The 19404-nt window shown below is 41.0% G+C and overlaps 4 protein-coding genes across 6 annotated transcripts in view; 2 read left to right on the top strand and 2 right to left on the bottom strand.

Moving 5' to 3' along the window:
* The first annotated feature begins 3742 nt into the window (after positions 1–3742).
* Positions 3743–7593, top strand: LOC120058897 (DNA fragmentation factor subunit beta-like). The gene is made up of 7 exons (XM_039007641.1): positions 3743–3891; positions 4040–4166; positions 5175–5360; positions 5513–5592; positions 5773–5946; positions 6150–6250; positions 6408–7593. The coding sequence occupies exons 1-7, from the start codon at positions 3769–3771 to the stop codon at positions 6610–6612; spliced, it is 996 nt and encodes a 331-aa protein (XP_038863569.1). The 5' UTR covers positions 3743–3768; the 3' UTR covers positions 6613–7593.
* Positions 7594–10521: 2928 nt separating this feature from the next.
* Positions 10522–13610, bottom strand: LOC120059270 (UPF0688 protein C1orf174-like). Of its 3 annotated transcripts, XM_039008186.1 has the most exons (5): positions 13215–13610; positions 12801–12888; positions 11913–11955; positions 11451–11822; positions 10522–11335 (listed from the first exon to the last, which is right to left on the bottom strand). In XM_039008186.1, exons 3-5 carry the CDS (start codon positions 11943–11945, stop codon positions 11198–11200), a joined length of 543 nt encoding a protein of 180 aa, XP_038864114.1. In that variant the 5' UTR covers positions 11946–11955; positions 12801–12888; positions 13215–13610; the 3' UTR covers positions 10522–11197. The 3 variants fall into 3 exon arrangements, with proteins under 3 accessions (XP_038864114.1, XP_038864116.1, XP_038864115.1); XM_039008188.1 differs by lacking the exon at positions 11913–11955 and having other exon boundaries at positions 12819–12888; positions 13215–13608; XM_039008187.1 differs by lacking the exon at positions 11913–11955 and having other exon boundaries at positions 13215–13606.
* On the top strand, positions 12423–16988 carry b3gnt7l (UDP-GlcNAc:betaGal beta-1,3-N-acetylglucosaminyltransferase 7, like). Its single transcript, XM_039008185.1, has one exon. The coding sequence runs from the start codon at positions 14902–14904 to the stop codon at positions 16147–16149; it is 1248 nt and encodes a 415-aa protein (XP_038864113.1). The 5' UTR covers positions 12423–14901; the 3' UTR covers positions 16150–16988.
* cep104 (centrosomal protein 104) overlaps positions 16800–19404 on the bottom strand; it is a 41850-nt gene continuing 39245 nt past the window's right edge. The window contains exon 22 of the mRNA XM_039008184.1: positions 16800–18585. Coding sequence (XP_038864112.1) covers positions 18440–18585 — 146 coding nt within the window. The 3' untranslated portion in view covers positions 16800–18439. The remainder of the gene's footprint in view (positions 18586–19404) is intronic.

Below are 19404 nucleotides of genomic sequence, written 5' to 3'. Positions count from 1 at the left end.
CCTTTTGCAGAATATCAGTCTGTCCCTGATGTTTTTCCTGGAGAGAAGTGGCTTCTTTGCTGCCCTTCTTGACACCAGGCCATCCTCCAAAAGTCTTCGCCTCACTGTGCGTGCAGATGCACTCACACCTGCCTGCTGCCATTCCTGAGCAAGCTCTGTACTGGTGGTGCCCCGATCCCGCAGCTGAATCAACTTTAGGAGACGGTCCTGGCGCTTGCTGGACTTTCTTGGGCGCCCTGAAGCCTTCTTCACAACAATTGAACAGCTCTCCTTGAAGTTCTTGATGATCCGATAAATGGTTGATTTAGGTGCAATCTTACTGGCAGCAATATCCTTGCCTGTGAAGCCCTTTTTGTGCAAAGCAATGATGACGGCACGTGTTTCCTTGCAGGTAACCATGGTTGACAGAGAAAGAACACGGATTCCAAGCACCACCCTCCTTTTGAAGCTTCCAGTCTGTTATTCGAACTCAATCAGCATGACAGAGTGATCTCCAGCCTTGTCCTTGTCAACACTCACACCTGTGTTAACGAGAGAATCACTGACATGGTGTCAGCTGGTCCTTTTGTGGCAGGGCTGAAATGCAGTGGAAATGTTTTTTGGGGATTCAGTTCATTTGCATGGCAAAGAGGGACTTTGCAATTAATTGCAATTCATCTGATCACTCTTCATAACATTCTGGAGTATATGCAAATTGCCATCATACAAACTGAGGCAGCAGACTTTGTGAAAATAATATTTTTGTCATTCTCAAAACTTTTGGCCACGACTGTATACCTTAGCAGCGCTTCCCTTCCTTCTTTTTTCTACAACCATATTTGTTTTTTTATTTTCCCTTTTGTACTTTAGCTATTTGTACATCGTTATAGCACTGTACGTAGCCATAATATGACATTTCAAATGAAACCTTTGAAACCTTTGTGAGTGTAATGTTGACTGATCATTTTTGATTGTTTGTTTATTTCACTTTTGTTTATTATCTATTTAACTTACTTTGGCAATGTAAACATACACTACATGAACAAAAGTAAGTGGACACCTGCTCGTTGAACATTTCATTCCAAATTCATGGGCATTAAAATTTAGTTTGTCCCCCCCTTTGCTGCTATAAAAGCCACCACTCTTTTGGGAAGGCTTTCCACAAGATATTGGAATTGCTGTGGGGACTTGCTTCCATTCAACCACAAGAGCAATTGTGAGGTCGGGCACTAATGTTGGGCGATTAGGCCTGGCTCGCAGTCGGCATTCCAATTCATCCCAAAGGTGTTCGATGGGGTTGAGGTCAGGGCTCTGTGCAGGCCAGTCATGTTTTTCCACACCGATCTCGACAAACCATTTCTATATGGACTTCGCTTTGTGCACAGGAGCATTGTCATTCTGAAACAAGAAAGGGCCTTCCCCAAACTGGTGCCACAAAGTTGGAAGCACAGAATCGTCTAGAATGTTATTGTACTCTATGCTGTAGTGTGTCCTTTCTTTGCATGTTTCTGCACAATGGTCTTCATAGAAGAAAAGGCACAATACACAAGCATTTTGCTACACCCGAAATAACATCTGCTAAACACGTGTATGTGACCAATACAATTTGATTTGATTTGCCTTCACTGGAACTACGAGGTCTAGCCCGAACCATGAAAAATAGCCACAAACCATTATTCCTCCTCCACCAAACTTTACAGTTGGCACTATTCATTTGGGCAGGTAGCGTTCTCCTGGCATCCGTCAAACAGATTTGTCTGTCGGACTGCCAGATGGTAAAGCTTGATTCATCACTCCAGAGAATGCGTTTCCACTTTTCAGAGTCCAATGGCGACAAGCTTTACACCACTCCAGCCGGCGATTGGCATTGCGCATGGTGATTTCAGGCTTGTGTGCAGCTGCTCGGCAATGGAAACACATTTCATGAAGCTCCCGACGAACAGTTATTGTGCTGATGTTGCTTCCAGAGGCAGTTTGTGCTACGCACTCAGCGGTCCCGTTCTATGAGCTTGTGTGGCCTATCACTTCGCAGCTGAGCTGTTGTTGCTCCTGGATGTTTACACTTCACAATAAAAGCACTTACAGTTGACCAGGGCAGCTCTAGCAGGGCAGAAATTTGACGAACTGACTTGTTGGAAAGGTGGCATGCTATGACGGTGCCACATTGAAAGTCACTGAGTTCTTCAGTAAGGCCATTCTACTGCCAATTTTACATTTAAGTCATTTAGCAGACGCTCTTATCCAGAGCGACTTACAAATTGGAAAGTTCATACATATTCATCCTGGTCCCCCCGTGGGGAATGAACCCACAACCCTGGCGTTGCAAGCGCCATGCTCTACCAACTGAGCCACACGGGACCACGCCAATGTTTGTCTATGGAGATTGCATGGCTGTGTGCTCAATTTTTTACACCTGTCAGCAATGGGTGTTGTTGAAATAGCCGAATCCACTCATTTGAAGGGGTATCCCCATACTTTTGTATAAATGGTGTATGTTTCTAATGCTAATAAAGCTTTTGAATTGAAAATTGCATAAGAGACGAATGTTCTGAATGGACAACAGTAGTATCAAAAACTGGAACAAAAAGGAAATTGTCTAAAATTAGAGTGGAATATATGTGTGTGAATCATAATGAATCGCATCTTGTTGAGATGCGTTTGTTGAGTAAGGATGCATATGTGGGAAATCCATTTGAGGTGTCGAAAATGGTGAAGAATGCGCTTGGAAAAGTGGAGTCTGTCAGAGTGACCAGGAGTGGTGTTATTGTGATTAAATGTATTTCTGAAGAGCAGAGGAAGATTGCAGTGGGGCTCAGAAGAATCCGGACAACAGAAGTTTTGTGTTTTGAACTTCGGAGTAGAGCACCCGTCAACGGAGTCATCTCAGGGGTGACAACAGATGTTCAGGTTGAATACATGAAGATAATTCCTGGTGTGATTGGTGCCTGGCGTCTGACCGCTGGGTGAATGGGGAAAAATAAGTAAGTCTGTTGGTCCTGTTGTTTTTTGATAAAGATTAAATACCTACGCATGTGAAGCTTGGTTATGTAAGATAAGCCGTAAGCTTATCTTACTTTCGTCCCCAAACCACTGTAGTGTAAGACTTGTAAACGATTTGGCCATCTTTCAAGTGTGTGCAGACGAACAAAGTATACTGAAGAACGGTGTGTAGAAGGACGACGGTGTTGCAATTGTGGTGGGGATCAGGATCCTGAGTTCCTGAAGTGCCCTTTAAGGGTGAAGGAGATTGAGATGGCAAAAGTTAGAGCTGTCAATCGAATATCCTATGCAGAGGCGATTAAAAGAATTGAGAAAACATGTGATGCTAGTGAAGAAATGGTAGTGGATACACCACAGCCTGTAGTAAATGTTTTCTGCCAGACAAAAGATACCCTGCGTGTTAAAAGGGTGGATTTTGTTGCGTTCATTGCCACAGTTATAAACTATACACCACAAGTCTCAAAGAAGAAACTGGACATTATTGTGGCTGCGGCAGAAAAGTTTTCAGGACTTAAGGATTTTTCATCTGAAGACTTGCAACGGGTACTGGTGCCGGAAGACCCACCCTCCCAGGCTCCCCTGTGTAGGGACCAGATCGGTATTATTTTTTAAATGATGGTAATTTGTTACGTTTTTTGGGGAATCCTGTTTCCATCCGGAAATCACATTAAATTGTGTGATCGCCAATATACCATAGAAGAAGATTATTGGATAATTTTACAGCCTGTCCAGTAGTTGGCAGTATGAGTCCTTTCTTTGCACAATGGTCTTCATAGAAGAAAAGGCGCGATGTTTGGACTTTTCAGAAAAAACAAACTTGTCAAAATAAGAAGTCCGAATGAAACTACAAAATATGGGGTGGCTGCAACAAGTCTGAAAGAGCTTCTCAAAAAGGGGAGTAAACTTCTACAGGTACGATTTCGCCCAGTAGTTTAGCAATATTTAGCACATTCTACTGCTACCAGACCGAAACAGCAGGTCTAGATCTGCAATAAGGAAATGGCGATAGTGACAGTTACATTGTTCTTTTGTTGAAATTATGTGAATCCTTTTCTTATAGGTTCCACTCGTCGGTTCGCATATTTGCTTGTATGAAGATGGAACAGAATTGTCAGAGGACTATTTCCGAAGTCTTCCAGACAATGCTGAACTTGTCCTTCTTGCCATGGATGAGAGATGGAGCGGATGTGAGTTAAACATTGTAACTGACTGTAAAAAAACAGTTAAAACAAACAGTTGTTTGTTAGTTGTTTCCAACTAACCACCTCAGACTTGGTTGCATGCACATTAATATAATGATGAGACCTACTTTATGTAGCTGTGCATGGTAAATATATGATAACAATACTAATTTAAATATGCACTTCTTCAAATACTTTATGTAGGCAAATAATTGAGTTAATTGATTTGAAAAGGATGGATTAGCCATGCTTTCACTTGTAGGAAGAGCAGTTAACCACACTCACTAATGTGTAGCTTAACTTTACCTGCCAGTGATGCCTGGTCTCATAGACTAGACGTAACATAGTAAATGTAAATCCGGGGTACCCAAATTAGTATGATATGTTTGGTATGGTTGCATAAGACAGAAGGTTACTTAAGCAAAAAGTAGGGTGGATAACGCGAACATCTAGCAACCTAAAGGTTGCGTGTTTGAACCTCATCATGGACAGCTTTAGCAACTTTGCGACTACCTTCTACTTTACAATTATTTAGCATGTTAGCTAACCCTTCCCCAAACCCAGTGTTTCCCAGACTTGGTCCTGGGAAACACTGCCCTAACCTTAACCCTTTAACCTAACTACTCATCTTGATTCTAACCCCTAACCTAGCTAACGTTAGCCACTTAGCCAACGTTAGCAACAACAAATTGGAATTAGAAACATATTGTACGAATTGCAATTTGTTACATACAGTATTAATATGAATTTTAATTCGTAACGTATCATACGAAATGGATGATGGACATCCACAAATTAATACATACCATAAGAAACGCAACATATCATACTAATTGGAGTGTTACAGATTTACATTTACTATGTTACGTCTACCTAAGAGGCCAGGTTGGCCAGTTAGGCTGTCTGGGTTTCAAACCCAGTTGGTCACATTGGTGCCATGGCTTAGATGTGTAGCTAACAAAAGTTGTTCTGTGAATCAATTTAAATAACAGGTATGATTTGTTATTATTCCAGTTGTCTGTGACATAGGCCGGTTGCTGGACACCGACAGGAACTCAGATCTTCTGATTGATGCGGCTAAGGGGCTTCTCTCTGACGAGCGGTCTCCAAAGATACGCAAACTCCTGGGGGAACTGCTGCTGCATTTGAAGGACAGCTCTGAGACTGAAAACAGAGAAGATGATGAAGACTGGTTCCAAGGTAAAAAGTCCTCTATCTTGAGATGGAAATAAATCCTGCAGGAAACAATGTGATAGCCTAAAGCAAGATGGAGCAAAGTATAAGACACTTTTTATATTTAGCTGAAACAAACTGCCTTTTAAAGTTGCACTCTTCCATTTCTGTGCTTTCAGGAATTGATGTCAGATTTAAGACCAAATCGGCCTACATGAAGTACAACTGTGAGAGCAGGATTCGTGGATACATGAAGGAGGTAAAACTGTATTACTGATGCTTTGGTTTGACACTAAAAGTGGTTGGGACTGTCAAGAAGTGATCCTCAAGGAGTACCTCATTATAACAAATCTACTCCAAATTGTTATCTGCCCTTCTATTTCCTGAGGGGAAATAATATACTTACTCATGACTGATTTTATAGTTTGCTTATTCACAGGTGGATAGTTATGCTCAAATAATCCAAAAGCCTAAACTCAAGGCTGAATACAAGAAGACTGCAGAGTCCTTGGTGATGCAGCTGAAGTCTGACAAGTACAATGGCTGCTACTTCAACAGGACAGAGAAGGAACTCAATCGACTATGCACCAAGGATGGATGGTTCTCCTGTCAGGTAACATTTATGAACCTGAAAGTGGCTAGTAATGCAGGATTTGACTAATAAAGCATAAACACAACATAATTAATTATGTGATGTACAATAGTAACAGTCATGATGGAGATGTGAATGGTTACCAACAGTACCAGATCATGTTTGGCTCCATAGCATCCTGTCTTATAGCCTGTGTCCTTTCCCCATCCCTCTCCCTTCCTCAGGGTGCATTTGACCAGGATGAATGCATTTACCTCCACTCCATCAACCCCTATGGCAACCGAGAGAGCAGGATTCTCTTTAGCACCTGGAACTTGGACCACAGGTGGGTTTAGTGAATAACGGTTATTAATATCATTTAGAATGTCAGGCTCACAATCGTGTTTGAAACAGTATTACAAAAAAGCTTGCTTAATTATCAATTGGAATGTTATGTATGTCCTGTCGGTTATGGATCAAATCTGTAGAAATCTCTGTCCCAGGATTGAGAAGAAGAGGACGGTTATTCCTGCCCTGGTGGAAGCACTGCAGAACCGCAAGAGCAGCAACATAAACCTGGACTATTTTTATAAACTGCTGTTCACTCGGGAGAATCTAAAGCTGGTGCATATTGTATGCCACAAGAAAGGTGCCCATGACTTGCTGTGTGATAAAAGAAACATGTACAAATGGGGCAAACGAAAATGATTATAAAGGGAAAACGCTTTTTACATTTCAGGGCAGATGCTTTTTGTAGTGTTTGTTGGGTATTCTTAAACGGATAAAGTACAAGACTTATGACTACTGGTAAATTGAACTAAATGTAATTCTGGGCAGGGAACATTGTTTTCTGCTGCTCTCAGAACAGCTGATTTGTTGATCATTTTGTGCTAGTGATATTAAAAAGCACTCAATTATGAGCCACTGATTGGGTAGTAGTCAATGGGCCAATCCCAAATCGTCCCCTAATCCCTATGCACAGGGTGCATTCAGTGCGATTCAATGCTTGCTACATTGTGTGACGGTTTGTACTGAAAGACACGTGTCCCCAAAATGGTGCTCACCATGCTTCAACAGCCTTTGAGGTAAATGTGTGCCCGTTTGGTGGTTGTGGCCTGATCAATATGGATGTGACTATTTAAAATTTGAAACACGTGAAGCACACACCGTACAATCTTCTTCTGGACCGCCATAATCGCACTGTTCTTCAACTGGTCGTTCACTACCTTTTTCCGTTGAATTTAAAATGCAGAACACTGTTTTGTTGTACTGAAGGCCCCCCCTCTCCTATCAGATGTCAAGGTGGAGCTATTACCAGATTGATTACACCTGTCAAATCCAGTTTTTATTTTACCTTTATTTAACAAGGCAAGTCAGTTAAGAACAAATTATTTTCAATGACGGCCTAGGAACAGTGGGTTAACTGCCTTGTTCAGGGACAGAATGACAGATTTGTACCTTGTCAGCTCAGGGATCTTGCAACCTTTCGGTTACTAGTCCAACACTAACCACTAGGCTACCCTGCCACCCCAATGCATAGAGAATGATTTGTTTGGACATTTTCATATATATATATATTATACTTTTAATGTGTTCTCAGATTATATTTGGTTGTATAACGTGTATTCTAATTTCATTACTGTTTCCACGATAGTTGTGTGGGGGGAACCAATAAAGTATTGAAAGAGAGTTGTCTCAGGTTTGACTATATTGTTTTGGAGTCACGCAGATTTTATTACAGCAGAGCTGTTTACGGCCATAAGCAAACAGGAAAACGCTCATCCAGAGGCGGCGCTCCTAGAGGCCGGGGACTTTAATGCAGGGAAATTTAAATCGATTTTGCAAATCTGACTGTAATTATATCCTCCTGATTCCTGCTTACAATCAAAAACTAAAGCAGGAAGCACCAGTGACTCGGTCAATAAGAAAGTGGTCAGATGAAGCGGATGCTAAACTACAGGACTGTTTTCCTAGCACAGACTGGAATATGTTCCGGGATTCTTTCGATAGCATTGAGTACACCACATTAGTCACTGGCTTCATCAGTAAGTGCATCGATGACTTCGTCCCCACAGTGACCGTACGTACATACCCCAACCAGAAGCCATGGATTACAGGCATCATCCGCACTGAGCTAAAGGGTAGAGCTGCCGCTTTCAAGGAGCGGGACTCTAACCCGGAAGCAAAGCGTCAATACAGGACAAAGATTGACATCATCCGCACTGAGCTAAAGGGTAGAGCTGCCGCTTTCAAGGAGCGGGACTCTAACCCGGAAGCAAAGCGTCAATACAGGACAAAGATTGAATCGTACTACACCGGCTCCGACACTCGTCGGATGTGGCAGGACTTGCAAACTATTACAGACTACAAAGGGAAGCACAGCCGCGAGCTGCCCAGTGACGCGAGCATACCAGGCGAGCTAAATTACTTATATGCTCACTTCGAGGTAAGTAACACTGAAACATGCATGAGAGCATCAGCTGTTCCGGACGACTGTGTGATCACGCTCTCTGTAAGAACACTAAAATATCATGCCTAATTGAATACCAACCCATAGCACTCACGTCTGTAGCCATAAAGTGCTTTGAAAGGCTGGCCATGGCTCACATCAACACCATTATCCCAGAAACCCTAGACCCACTCCAATTTGCATACCACCCCAACAGATCCACAGATGATGCAATCTCTGTTGCACTCAACACTGCCCTTTCCCATCTGGACAAAAGGAACACCTATTTGAGAATGCTATTCATTGACTGCAGCTCAGCATTCAACACCATAGTGCCCTCAAAGCTCATCACTAAGCTAAGGACCCTGGGACTAAACACCTCCCTCTGCAACTGGATCCTGGACTACCTGACGGGCCGCCCCCAGGTGGTAAAGGTAGGTAACAACACATCCGCCTCGCTGATCCTCAACACGGGTTGCCCCTCAGGGGTGCATGCTCAGTCCCCTCCTGTACTCCCTGTTCACCCATGACTGCATGGCCAGGCAAAACTCCAACACCATCATCAAGTTTGCAGATGACAACAGTGGTAGGCTTGATCACCGACAACGATGACACAGCCTAAGGGAGGAGGTCAGAGACCTGGCCGTGTGGTGCCAGGACAACCTCTCCCTCATCATGATGAAGACAAAGGAGATGATGGTGGACTACAGGAAAAGGAAGACCGAGCACACCCCCATTCTCATTGACAGGGGCTGTAGTGGAGCAGGTTGGTATCCACATCACCAACAAACTATCATGGTCCAAACACACTAAGACAGTCATGAAGAGGGCACAACAAAACCTATTCCCCATCAGGAGATTGAAAAGATTCGGCATGGGTCATCAGATCCTCAATAGGTTCTGCAGCTGCACCATCGAGAGCGTCTTGACTGGTTGCATCACTGCCTGGTATGGCAACTGCTCGGCCTCCGACTGGAAGGCACTACAGAGGGTAGTGGATATGGCCCAGTACATCACTGGGGCCAAGCTTTCTGCCATCCAGGACCTCTATACCAGGCGGTGTCATTGGAAGGCCCTAAAAATTGTCAGACTCCAGCCACCCTAGTCAAAGACTGTTCTCTCTGCCACTGCACGGAAAGCTGTAACAGAGCGCCAAGTCTAGGCCCAAAAGGCTTCTACACCCAAGCCATAAGACTCCTGAACAGCTAATCAAAGGGCTACCCAGACCCCTCTTTTACCTCGACTAACCGGTACCCCCGCACATTGACTCTGTACCGGTACCCCCTGTATATAGCCTCGCTATTGTTATTTTACTGCTGCTGTTTAATTATTTGTAACTTTTATTTTCCATTTAACACTTATTTTTCTTAAAACTTCTCAAAGCATTGTTGGTAAGTAAGCGTTTCACTAAGGTCTACACCTGTTTTATTTGGCGCATTTGACAAATAAAATTTGATTTGAGATCTGATTGCAGCTCCATGGCCTGTAAGCGTCATCAGATAATTATGTGATAAAGTTATGCTTTCATTTGGGCAAGTGTAAATGTGTTTGTACAGACACGGGTCATTGAAAATTCAAAAAAGTTTACTTGCTCCTTGTATTGGCATTGTAACATTACCTATGTTTAACTTCTACAGTGATTTTTATTGTCGACATTTACAAAGTTGGCATTGAAAATATACTGAACAAAAATATAAAAAACATGCAACAATTTCAAAGATTTTACTGAGTAACAGTTCATATAAGGATATCAGCCAATTGAAATAAATTCATGTCTAGTCACATGACTGGGCAGGTGTGCAGCCATGCCTACCCACTGGGGAGCCAGGCCCAGCCAATCAGAATGAGTTTCCATTACCCGTTTAGGCAAATTGCACTCATAAACTGGCAACAAGACTTTATTCTCTCCCACCTATCGGTTTCATGTCTCAGGTAGTCCGAGAAAGCCAGAATGGATATAATGCAATAATTGACTAATATTGTGCCAACGTTTCACCACAGTCCATGCCACTGTGAAACTTCGCTCCTGCAGATCAGAAATAATTAAATGGTGAAACTTGCCAGCCAACCAGTTGAAGAAATTGATTTTGCAAGCAGTAGGCATTTAGAATTAAATGTAGCATGGAGCTGATAGTTACATGATGACATCACTTTCCCCATGAACCTTCCAAAGTATTCAGCAATCATTTATTCAAAAAACACCATTTCCATCATCATTTGTCACAAAGAAAGTTTGAATAAAGGAAAATCCCACCTGTCGAACAGATAGAAATGTTGTAATTTATATGACTTATAAATGTATATCATATATATAATTTATAAATGTCTTCAGAAAGTGTTTCCTATTTCTGCCGTTTCCATTACACATCCCCATTTTGTCGCTACATTTCTTTTGTCTAATAAACCCGGGTCAATGGAAACCTGCCTAAAGACTACAAGATTTATATGTTGCATTCATTCAGTCGTGCTATTATTACATAGCAATATAAAAACGCCAAATAAAAAGATATTACTGTGCATACATACTGACAAGGCAACCAGTAACTTACTAAAAGACACATTCAATAAAAATTATAACGAGTGCTTACCCTGTACCAATTAAACAATATACACACTATAAACTATAGGTCCTGATAATTGAAAAGCAAGAAGTTACTTTGTTAGTGCAAATAGCTTTTTAAATATCAATACAAATTTTAAAACTTTGGGGTACATGCTGGCAAAAAGTTAACTTGATACCCTCGTTCCATTGAACAAATCCACTTTCCCAGGCTTGTCTGCCATTAGGCTAGTAAAAGGAGATTTTAATCCATCCCATTGATAGGATTTAGTTACTTCTATAAACTAAGTGCCACCTATGTCCTCTTGCTGCATGTCTGTGTAGCCCTCTTCTTCTTCACTGTCCTCTTTGGCGTAGTACTGTTGTCTCCGGTGCTCCCTCCTGCTGAAGTTCGAGGAGGCTGCAGATCTCTGTGGACAATCCTACAAGGCAAATGGAAATAACACTATTTGAAATTAGGCCACATACTCCAAACATCAGACCAGTATTTCACCCATCACACCAAGCACATTGGACTTCTTATAAAAATCTCCTCACCTGTACAACTTCCATGTTTCCGAAGAACTTTTCCACAGGAAGAACCTGGTTACTGTCATCATCAAGGAAGATACTCTTGTCAATCACAACACCCTCTTCAGTTTCGTCACCCTCCATATTCTCTGGTAACACATTTGTTCTGCGGTAATTCAACTCAAATCTCAGACCGTTCTCTTTACCCTCCCACAATTCATCCATGTCTGGTGGTGCGCCACACCGTGTCTTTTCATCGCATTTATAACCGTCACAGATGAGCCTCTCAGAAGTAGTTGTTGACTCCCTACAACCGCCAACCATACAGTCATTCAGGGGAATTTCGGTTTTTGAGTCTTCCATTTTCGTTTTTTTAACATCCATCTTCTTCACTGAACTCTATGAAGACAAAACAGATTATTAAAAATACTAAAAGGCTTCTATAACACTGATGGACCAGCCATAATTTAACATGTAACGTAAACTCACCCCATTCTGTACAAATGTGCGTAACCGCGACATTCAAACGAGGCTGCAATGAAAACGAATGGGACTGTAGTGACTGTGTTGGCATCAAAATCCGGGGTGTGAACTACGTTTCGATTCAGCGTTGATTGACATGGTAATGGCCTATAACAGCATTGGAGAAAATATGAAAAAACTGACCCCTCTGATGCTGTACGTTACATCGTGACGTGTGACTACGTAACGTACAGCGCGCATTTGCAACTCATTTTGTGCCTTACAGCCTCTTTCCACCAGGGGTAGCCCTTCTCTCGCAGATTAAAATTATGCTGAACCATATACACTTGTAAGAAAACGTCATTATTTTTGTCTAAATTAATATAATTATTGCTAATATTAAACTAATATTTCATGACTATGGTGCCAATTGCATTTTATTGCACGTCATTACTGCGAGCCATCATGACACTCAAAACCCGGAACAGCTGCAGTTCACTTGTGAGGCTAACGATAGCGCAGCCCTAAACCCCTCTTCAAATAGGTATGTGATAAGACATTACATAAACTCTTTACGTTTTATTTACATTTTAAAGTTGATTAGTTGGACAAATCGGGTGAAAAAAACTGTTTTCACACAACATATTTCCCCCTTTCAAGATCACTTCGTAGCATTCGCTCCCCACCCGCCATTTTTAAAAAGACGCGACGGAGTTCATTGCCTTGTTGAATTATGCAGAGATGGGCATCATGAAAGTCTCGTCATTAATTTAGTTGGAAAGGGGAGAAATTGTGCTTTACAATGGTATTTATATTACAGTTGATCTGGAAGTATTACGTTTAATGGGCGCAAAAATAAGGTCAATTGTACGGACCAAGGCGTTATCTAAACCGAGAACTAAAAACAACATTCACCTTATCTGAACTCTTCACCTTGAGGTTTAGGTCGCTTGAGGCAACAGCGCACTTCTCCTTTCACCGCTTCAAGTTGCTAACTCGACATCTGAAATGAGTTTACACATTTTGTTAATCAACACAGTTGCACAGACATTAACTAGCTAAGTAACTAACACTTCTTAGCTGGCTACCATAACCAACAGATAGTTAGCTAGCTAACTACTGCCCCGGTAGCTAACAGACTACAATTAGTTAGTCGATGAAAGGACTAAACAGGATTCCCAAAGACAAACAATTAAATCGCTTGCTAGGTAGCATTTTGTTTTGCTAGGTAGGACAATTTAATCGCTAACTAAATACTGTTAAATAATAGTATATTGTGGGGAGGTTAACTAGCTAACGTTTGCTAGCTACTAACTCGGACAAACTCACCTGTTTCTTCCTCATTTTCGGAAGTTAGCTACATGTCAGTCACTGGATTGCAATCTTGTTAACAGTCGCTTTTGCACAAATTTCTGTGGACGTAGCTAGCTAATTCAACCAAAAGAAATGTCGTTCTAAATACAGGTCGTCAGCAAACGGTAAAATCGTCGTGATAAAAAGACACCGTGTTGTTTTCTAATCCGAGTGGTGAATCGAGACAGCGTTCGAATTCTGAAAAATATAGCTACGTCTAGAAATCACGTGCAGTTCAATCAGAGGTCGAGGTCTCTGATATTGATTGATCAAGAAACAATTGATTCCTTGTGCCAGTCAATGGTGCCTACTAGCTACTGTTTGCCTTTGTTATTTCGACTAAAACTTGAGTGTCGTGTCTTACTGCACTAAATACATGTTTATACAGGGCATAAATAAGGTCGTTGTTTGAGGTGGAAAAACACGACACATTTGACAATTTCCAAAACCGACACACGGGGGTGGTAAAAGCTTGTAATGTATTTCCTCACACAGCCCCAAGGCACCGGTTTCGCCTTTAATCTGTGCTTGGGCGTCTAGAGTTACGCTGATTTTGTCCCTGTGGATCTCTCTTTCTCTTTGTGTGTATGTGTGTGATAAATATATTTTTGTGTTAATGGGCGATTGCTGCAAAACAAATGTACCCTATAATTTATAATTACGTTTTCTGAAGCTACGTTGATGGTAGCTAAGGGACTTAAGTTTAGTTCCTTAGCTACGTTGATGGGCAATTGTATGTAGGCTGTGATATTATAATGCATATAATAATGCACAATAACCTATTATATAATACAGTATTATTATCATTATAATAAGACAATACACTGTATTGCTTGATGGCTGATAAATAAATAGCAGGTGCAATCAAATGGACAATATAGCCTCAGCCTTAGTTTTTCAAGTAGCTTATGCCATTAGATATCTAATTTAAAGCCTAAAAGATGAGTGAGCCAACCGGAGACGCAGTCTAGTGAGCCACCTGTGATGTGAAATAAGAAAACTGCATATTGTCACAGATAGGTGTATTGGGGAGACGAGAAAAAACCCAGTAAGCAAAATAATGTTGAAAATACGTATTTTTCTGACGTCGAAGTTAGGTTAATTTTAGGTTATGAATGAAAGTTCAAAATACATATTTTCCGGAACGGACGAAATCTGAACCAAATATAGACATCTATGATTGGTTCGGACCGGATCAAAAATCAACAACCCGTGGCTGGTCCAGGCCACACCAAAAACATACCAAACAAAGAAGGCCGGTCTGGGCAGGACCCCCCAAAAATATGTACAAAAGAAGTCGGTCCATGCTTAGTGGGAACTGAGTAAGGGGAGAAGCTTGTAGGCAACAGTCACTTTTCAAGACCAGTCCACAATCTCATCGAACAAGTTTTTTTAGTATGATATAGCAGAGATTACTTTCCAAGAAATATAGATTCGTCTTTTTGTACGCTAAAGGAATAGCATGGTGGCGTCCAGCTACCTACTTTCAAGGTAGCTGGTCACGGGACAGTGAATAGATTCACTAAGATGTAGCCAAACTGTAATTTATGCGCAGCTTTCAATTTTTCAAAATTGACACTAATGAATGATGAGATGCTTTAACAATAGGGGTACCTATTCAATTTAAGGATTTCTTATTCATTACACGTTTTGTGCCATAGATATGGATATTTTTTTCAGGAGAAAGAGGGCATTGAAAACTCTCCTGAGCTTGTCTCTAGTTTTTGCGTCTTTATTGATGATCCAAAAGTTCAAGCTTGTGGATAACAGCATCAAGGATGATATGGAGGTTAAACGCATGGAAGACGCCGGTTGGTGTGGACCTGAGTGTGATTTCTACAAAGGAAAAGGCCTATTGAAAAGCAGTTTGGGAAACTACTCGCCGCCTGTTCTTGGTGATGATTTGGATGCGCCACGGGTGAAGATGTCCAACGCTACTCTGGCTACTTGGGATGTACACGTTATGAACTGCAGTGAATATTCAGCCGTGAGGAAAAATGATTGGTTTCGACGTTTGGATCCGAGGTTCCACCAATTTGTGTTACACAGACATTGTCGGTATTTCCCAATGTTAATAAATCACCCGGATAAATGCAGGAATGGAGACGTGCACTTGCTCATGGTTGTAAAATCCGTTATAGAGCAGCATGATAGGCGAGAGGCCGTGCGGAATACCTGGGGTAGGGAACAGGCAATTGATGGTAAGAGAATAAAAACGCTGTTTCTTCTAGGAAGCCCTACAAATGGTAAAGACACGAAAAACCTTCAAAAGTTGATTGAGTATGAGGACATTATATATGGAGACATTCTTCAATGGGATTTTATGGACACATTTTTCAACCTCACCTTGAAAGAGGTGAATTTTCTGAAATGGTTTGATATTCACTGCTCCAGTGCCAAGTTTATATTCAAAGGGGATGACGACGTTTTTGTGAATACAAAGAACTTACTGGAACTTATTAGTTTCAAGACTGAGGACCGCAAAGTGCTGAACTTATTTGTTGGGGACACCATATCCAAAGCCATCCCCATCAGAAACCATCAAAGTAAATACTACATCCCCAAAGAGCTGTTTGACAAACCGTACCCACCTTATGTTGGTGGTGGTGGGTTTTTAATGTCCTCACAATTAGCTCAGAGACTGTTTGTGGTTTCGGAGGACTTGGAGCTCTATCCCATTGATGATGTGTTTTTGGGAATGTGCCTCCAGAAGCTACACTTGACTCCAGAGATGCACATAGGTTTCAGGACATTTGGCATCATGAAACGCAGAGTGAGTCCAATGAACAGAGAACCTTGCTTTTTCAAAAACCTCATCGTAGTCCATAAATTGAGTCCTCAGGAGCTATTCAGGATGTGGAGTGTAGTGGAAAATAAGGAGCTGGTTTGTGCCAAAAACACTGCACCATGATTGTCAAGCTAAAGTCCAGTGTGACAAAGGTTATGCAACAAATATTGTTAAATTGTTAATTGTAATATGTGTATGTAGGCCTAGTAGGACACACTGATGTCACTAAAATATCCAACTAAGAAAGACAATGTGAAAAGAATGACATTCTTTCATTCTCACTGACCTGTTTAATGTTTCACTTTTGTAATGTTTATTGTAATGTCAATAGGTAGGAAAACAAAATTAGTAAGTGTACATGACTTATGTCTATACAAAATTAACCACTTTTTCAGCAAACTGTAAATATATGGCAGCATTTAACACTGAAAAGCTTTTTTCATGCCAGTTTAGTGCCTTTGATTTTTGAGATTAGGGATGTTTTAGTAACTAAAAAGGATACATAAAAATATAATTTAGTAAATGTTTGCCATAGATTCTAGAACAAATATTTAATGACATTTTAAGTCACAACTAGTTTTTGTGTTGATGTTTAACAGATTCATTAAATATGTATTGTTATATCAGTGTTTTAATGTGGCTGAGTGCTGGGTAAGAGTTGAGGGCTTCTGGGTGGATAACAGATACTGTAATTGTTGGTGTAAAATATTGCAACAGGTGTCTTTGAAATACATATTTGGCATCTCAAACTCACCAGAGTAAGAGACAACAGCACTGTATAGATTCATTTAACTTTATTTAATCAAACATAGATGTTTCAATCTCTGCACAAAATGTTTGTAAATCAAATATGTACAGTCAATACTGATTGATATGTACTGAAAATCCACAAGGAAAATATACATCAGTGGAGGCTGCTGAGAGGAGGACGGCTCGTAATAATGACTGCAACGGGGCAAATGGAATGGCATCAAATACATGTAAACCATGTGTTTGATGTATTTGATATCATTCCACTGATTCCGCTCCATCCATTACCACGAGCCTGTCCTCCCAAATTAAGCTGCCACCAGCCTCCTGTGATATACACCTATGTCATTTCCTAAATATGAAAAAGCTGAAAGAGACAAAAATATTGGGATGTAAGAAAATGTCAAATTGTCCTATAATTTGATCAAGATTGGTAACTCAAGGCAAAGGACCATCAGATAACAATGAAACACACCATATAACATATGAAGCAGTAAAATAGTATTGTCTGCTAAGTGGACACTTTATATTAGTTCCAGTCCACATTGTACTGGTGTAGGGTGTACCTTGGAGATAATTATAACTTGTAGATTTAGGTCAAGATTCACACATTTGGTATAAAATCCCTCTGATTTAGGCTACCTATACAAAATACAATAGCATGTTAAGTAACATATGGGAAAAAAATGCAACCCTATAAAAGGGTGCATCTTACCCTATCTAGAAAGTATTACAGTGAACTAAGTGCCTAAGATGTTTCATCAAGTGGGACCATTCTCAAATCTTAGATATTTGGGAAAATTACCACTAACGTACATTACTCCTAAAGAAAAAAGAGAAGGTTTGCTCTCATTTATTTTCTATTTCAATTAGCAATTAAGAATTCCTATTTTACCTGAAATGACTTTTTGGCTAGGCCAAATATCTGTGCTTAGTGTTGATTGTCTAAACACTCAAAATATAAAAACACAGATTGAGACAATAAATAGTGTGACAATGTGAAAAGCATGATAAATTCCATTGGCAAGCAAAAGGTGCTATATAATAACTATGTAGGGAAATTAATTACAGTAAGAAACAAAGACACACATTTACACAACTACTGTATCAATGTAAAACATATTTGATTAGATTACAAGCCACACAGAGAGACATAAAGAGAAATGTAAACAGATTCCCTGCATAAAGCTTGTTGTAAAGCTACACTCAGGCTGTTATTGGATTTGGAGTAATCAATAAACAGCTTAGTATTATTACTATATTATAATAACTTAGTATGTAGTATACTAATATATAATATATTGCAATATCATTCAGTATCCCTCCCTTTTGATTTTAGCCAGATTTTGGTCCCTGTTCTGACGGACTCAGTTGCAAGGGAAATTAATCCAGTCCTCCCTAGTCAGGGTGTCAACATGAAACTGTAGCCCAAAACGGACAAATTTTCTTCCCTCATTTCCTCTCCCATTGGTGTAAGGCGACTACATAGGTTGGGATAAAGCCATATGATTGAAACCTATCATGTCATTTTAGATCAGTGATTGTAAAGGAAGGTATTTTATACTGTTGGGACGGTACCATGGTTCTTCCTCATTCCAAGCATTTGGACAATCTAGGGTGCTCTTGTGTGAGAAGACTGGGGCAGGGACGGTTGGGTGTGGGTTCACCGTTTGACTGGGGTGAGGCGGCTGGTGTGGGTTCGGCTGGCTCTGGGTGCCAAGGCCGGAATCCTGCTCCCTTTGCCCATTGCCCTGCCCCTACTTCCCACTGACCACACCTGCTTAAGCTTAGCCACACTGCCAGGCTTCCCTGAACACAGGAGAAAAAGAAGAGAATGACTTCCTCCACCATTAGGAAGTACTGAGTGTTATTCTAAAATACTTTCCCCCCCCCTCAACCACACATGGGCACATGCACACACACACACACACACACACAAAATACCCCATAATGACAAATTGAAAACAGGTTTGTAGAAATGTTTGTAAATTTAATAAAAATAAAACAGAAATATCTTATTTAATGTAGTATTCAGACCCCTTGCTATGAAACTCGAAATTGAGCTCAGGTGCATCCTGTTTTAATTGATCATCCTTGAGATGTTTCTACAACTTGATTAGAGTCCACCTGTGGTAAATAAAATTGATTGGACGTGATTTGGAAAGAAAACACCTGTCAATTAAGGTTCCACAGTTGACAGTGCATGTCAGAGCAAAAACCAAGCCATGAGTTCGAAGGAATTATCCGTAGAGCGCCGAGACAGGATTGTGTCGAGGGACAGATCTGGGGAAGGGTACCAAAAAGATTCTGCAGCATTGAAGGTCCCCAAGAATACAGTGGCCTACATCATTCTTAAATGGAAGAAGTTTGGAACCACCAAGACTCTTCCTCGAGTTGGCCGCCTGGCCAAACTGAGCAATCGGGGTGAGAAGGGATGGTCACTGACAGAGTTCCAGAGTTCCTCTGTTGAAATGGTTGTCCTTCTGGAAGGTTCTCCCATCTCTGCAGCACTCCGCCAATCAGGCCTTTATGGTAGAGTGGTCAGACAGAAGCCACTCCTCAGTAAAAGGCACATGACAGCCTGCTTGGAGTTTGCAAAAAGGCACCTAAAGGACTCTGACTATGAGA

This window comes from Salvelinus namaycush, chromosome 14 (assembly GCF_016432855.1).
Source record: "Salvelinus namaycush isolate Seneca chromosome 14, SaNama_1.0, whole genome shotgun sequence".
Classification (NCBI taxonomy): Eukaryota; Metazoa; Chordata; class Actinopteri; order Salmoniformes; family Salmonidae; genus Salvelinus; species Salvelinus namaycush.
This window is presented reverse-complemented; position numbering and strand designations above follow the sequence as displayed.

Coding starts and splice junctions, on each gene's coding strand:
- LOC120058897 (XM_039007641.1), top strand. CDS start 3,769: ATGTTTGGACTTTTCAGAAAAAACAAACTTGTCAAAATAAGAAGTCCG. Junction 5,361..5,512: donor TGATGAAGACTGGTTCCAAG/GTAAAAAGTCCT, acceptor CTGTGCTTTCAG/GAATTGATGTCAGATTTAAG. Junction 6,251..6,407: donor ACCTGGAACTTGGACCACAG/GTGGGTTTAGTG, acceptor TCTCTGTCCCAG/GATTGAGAAGAAGAGGACGG.
- b3gnt7l (XM_039008185.1), top strand. CDS start 14,902: ATGGATATTTTTTTCAGGAGAAAGAGGGCATTGAAAACTCTCCTGAGC.
- LOC120059270 (XM_039008186.1), bottom strand. CDS start 11,945: ATGTCGCGGTTACGCACATTTGTACAGAATGGG. Junction 11,823..11,912: donor GCACATTTGTACAGAATGGG/GTGAGTTTACGT, acceptor TTGTCTTCATAG/AGTTCAGTGAAGAAGATGGA. Junction 11,336..11,450: donor GAAACATGGAAGTTGTACAG/GTGAGGAGATTT, acceptor TTTGCCTTGTAG/GATTGTCCACAGAGATCTGC.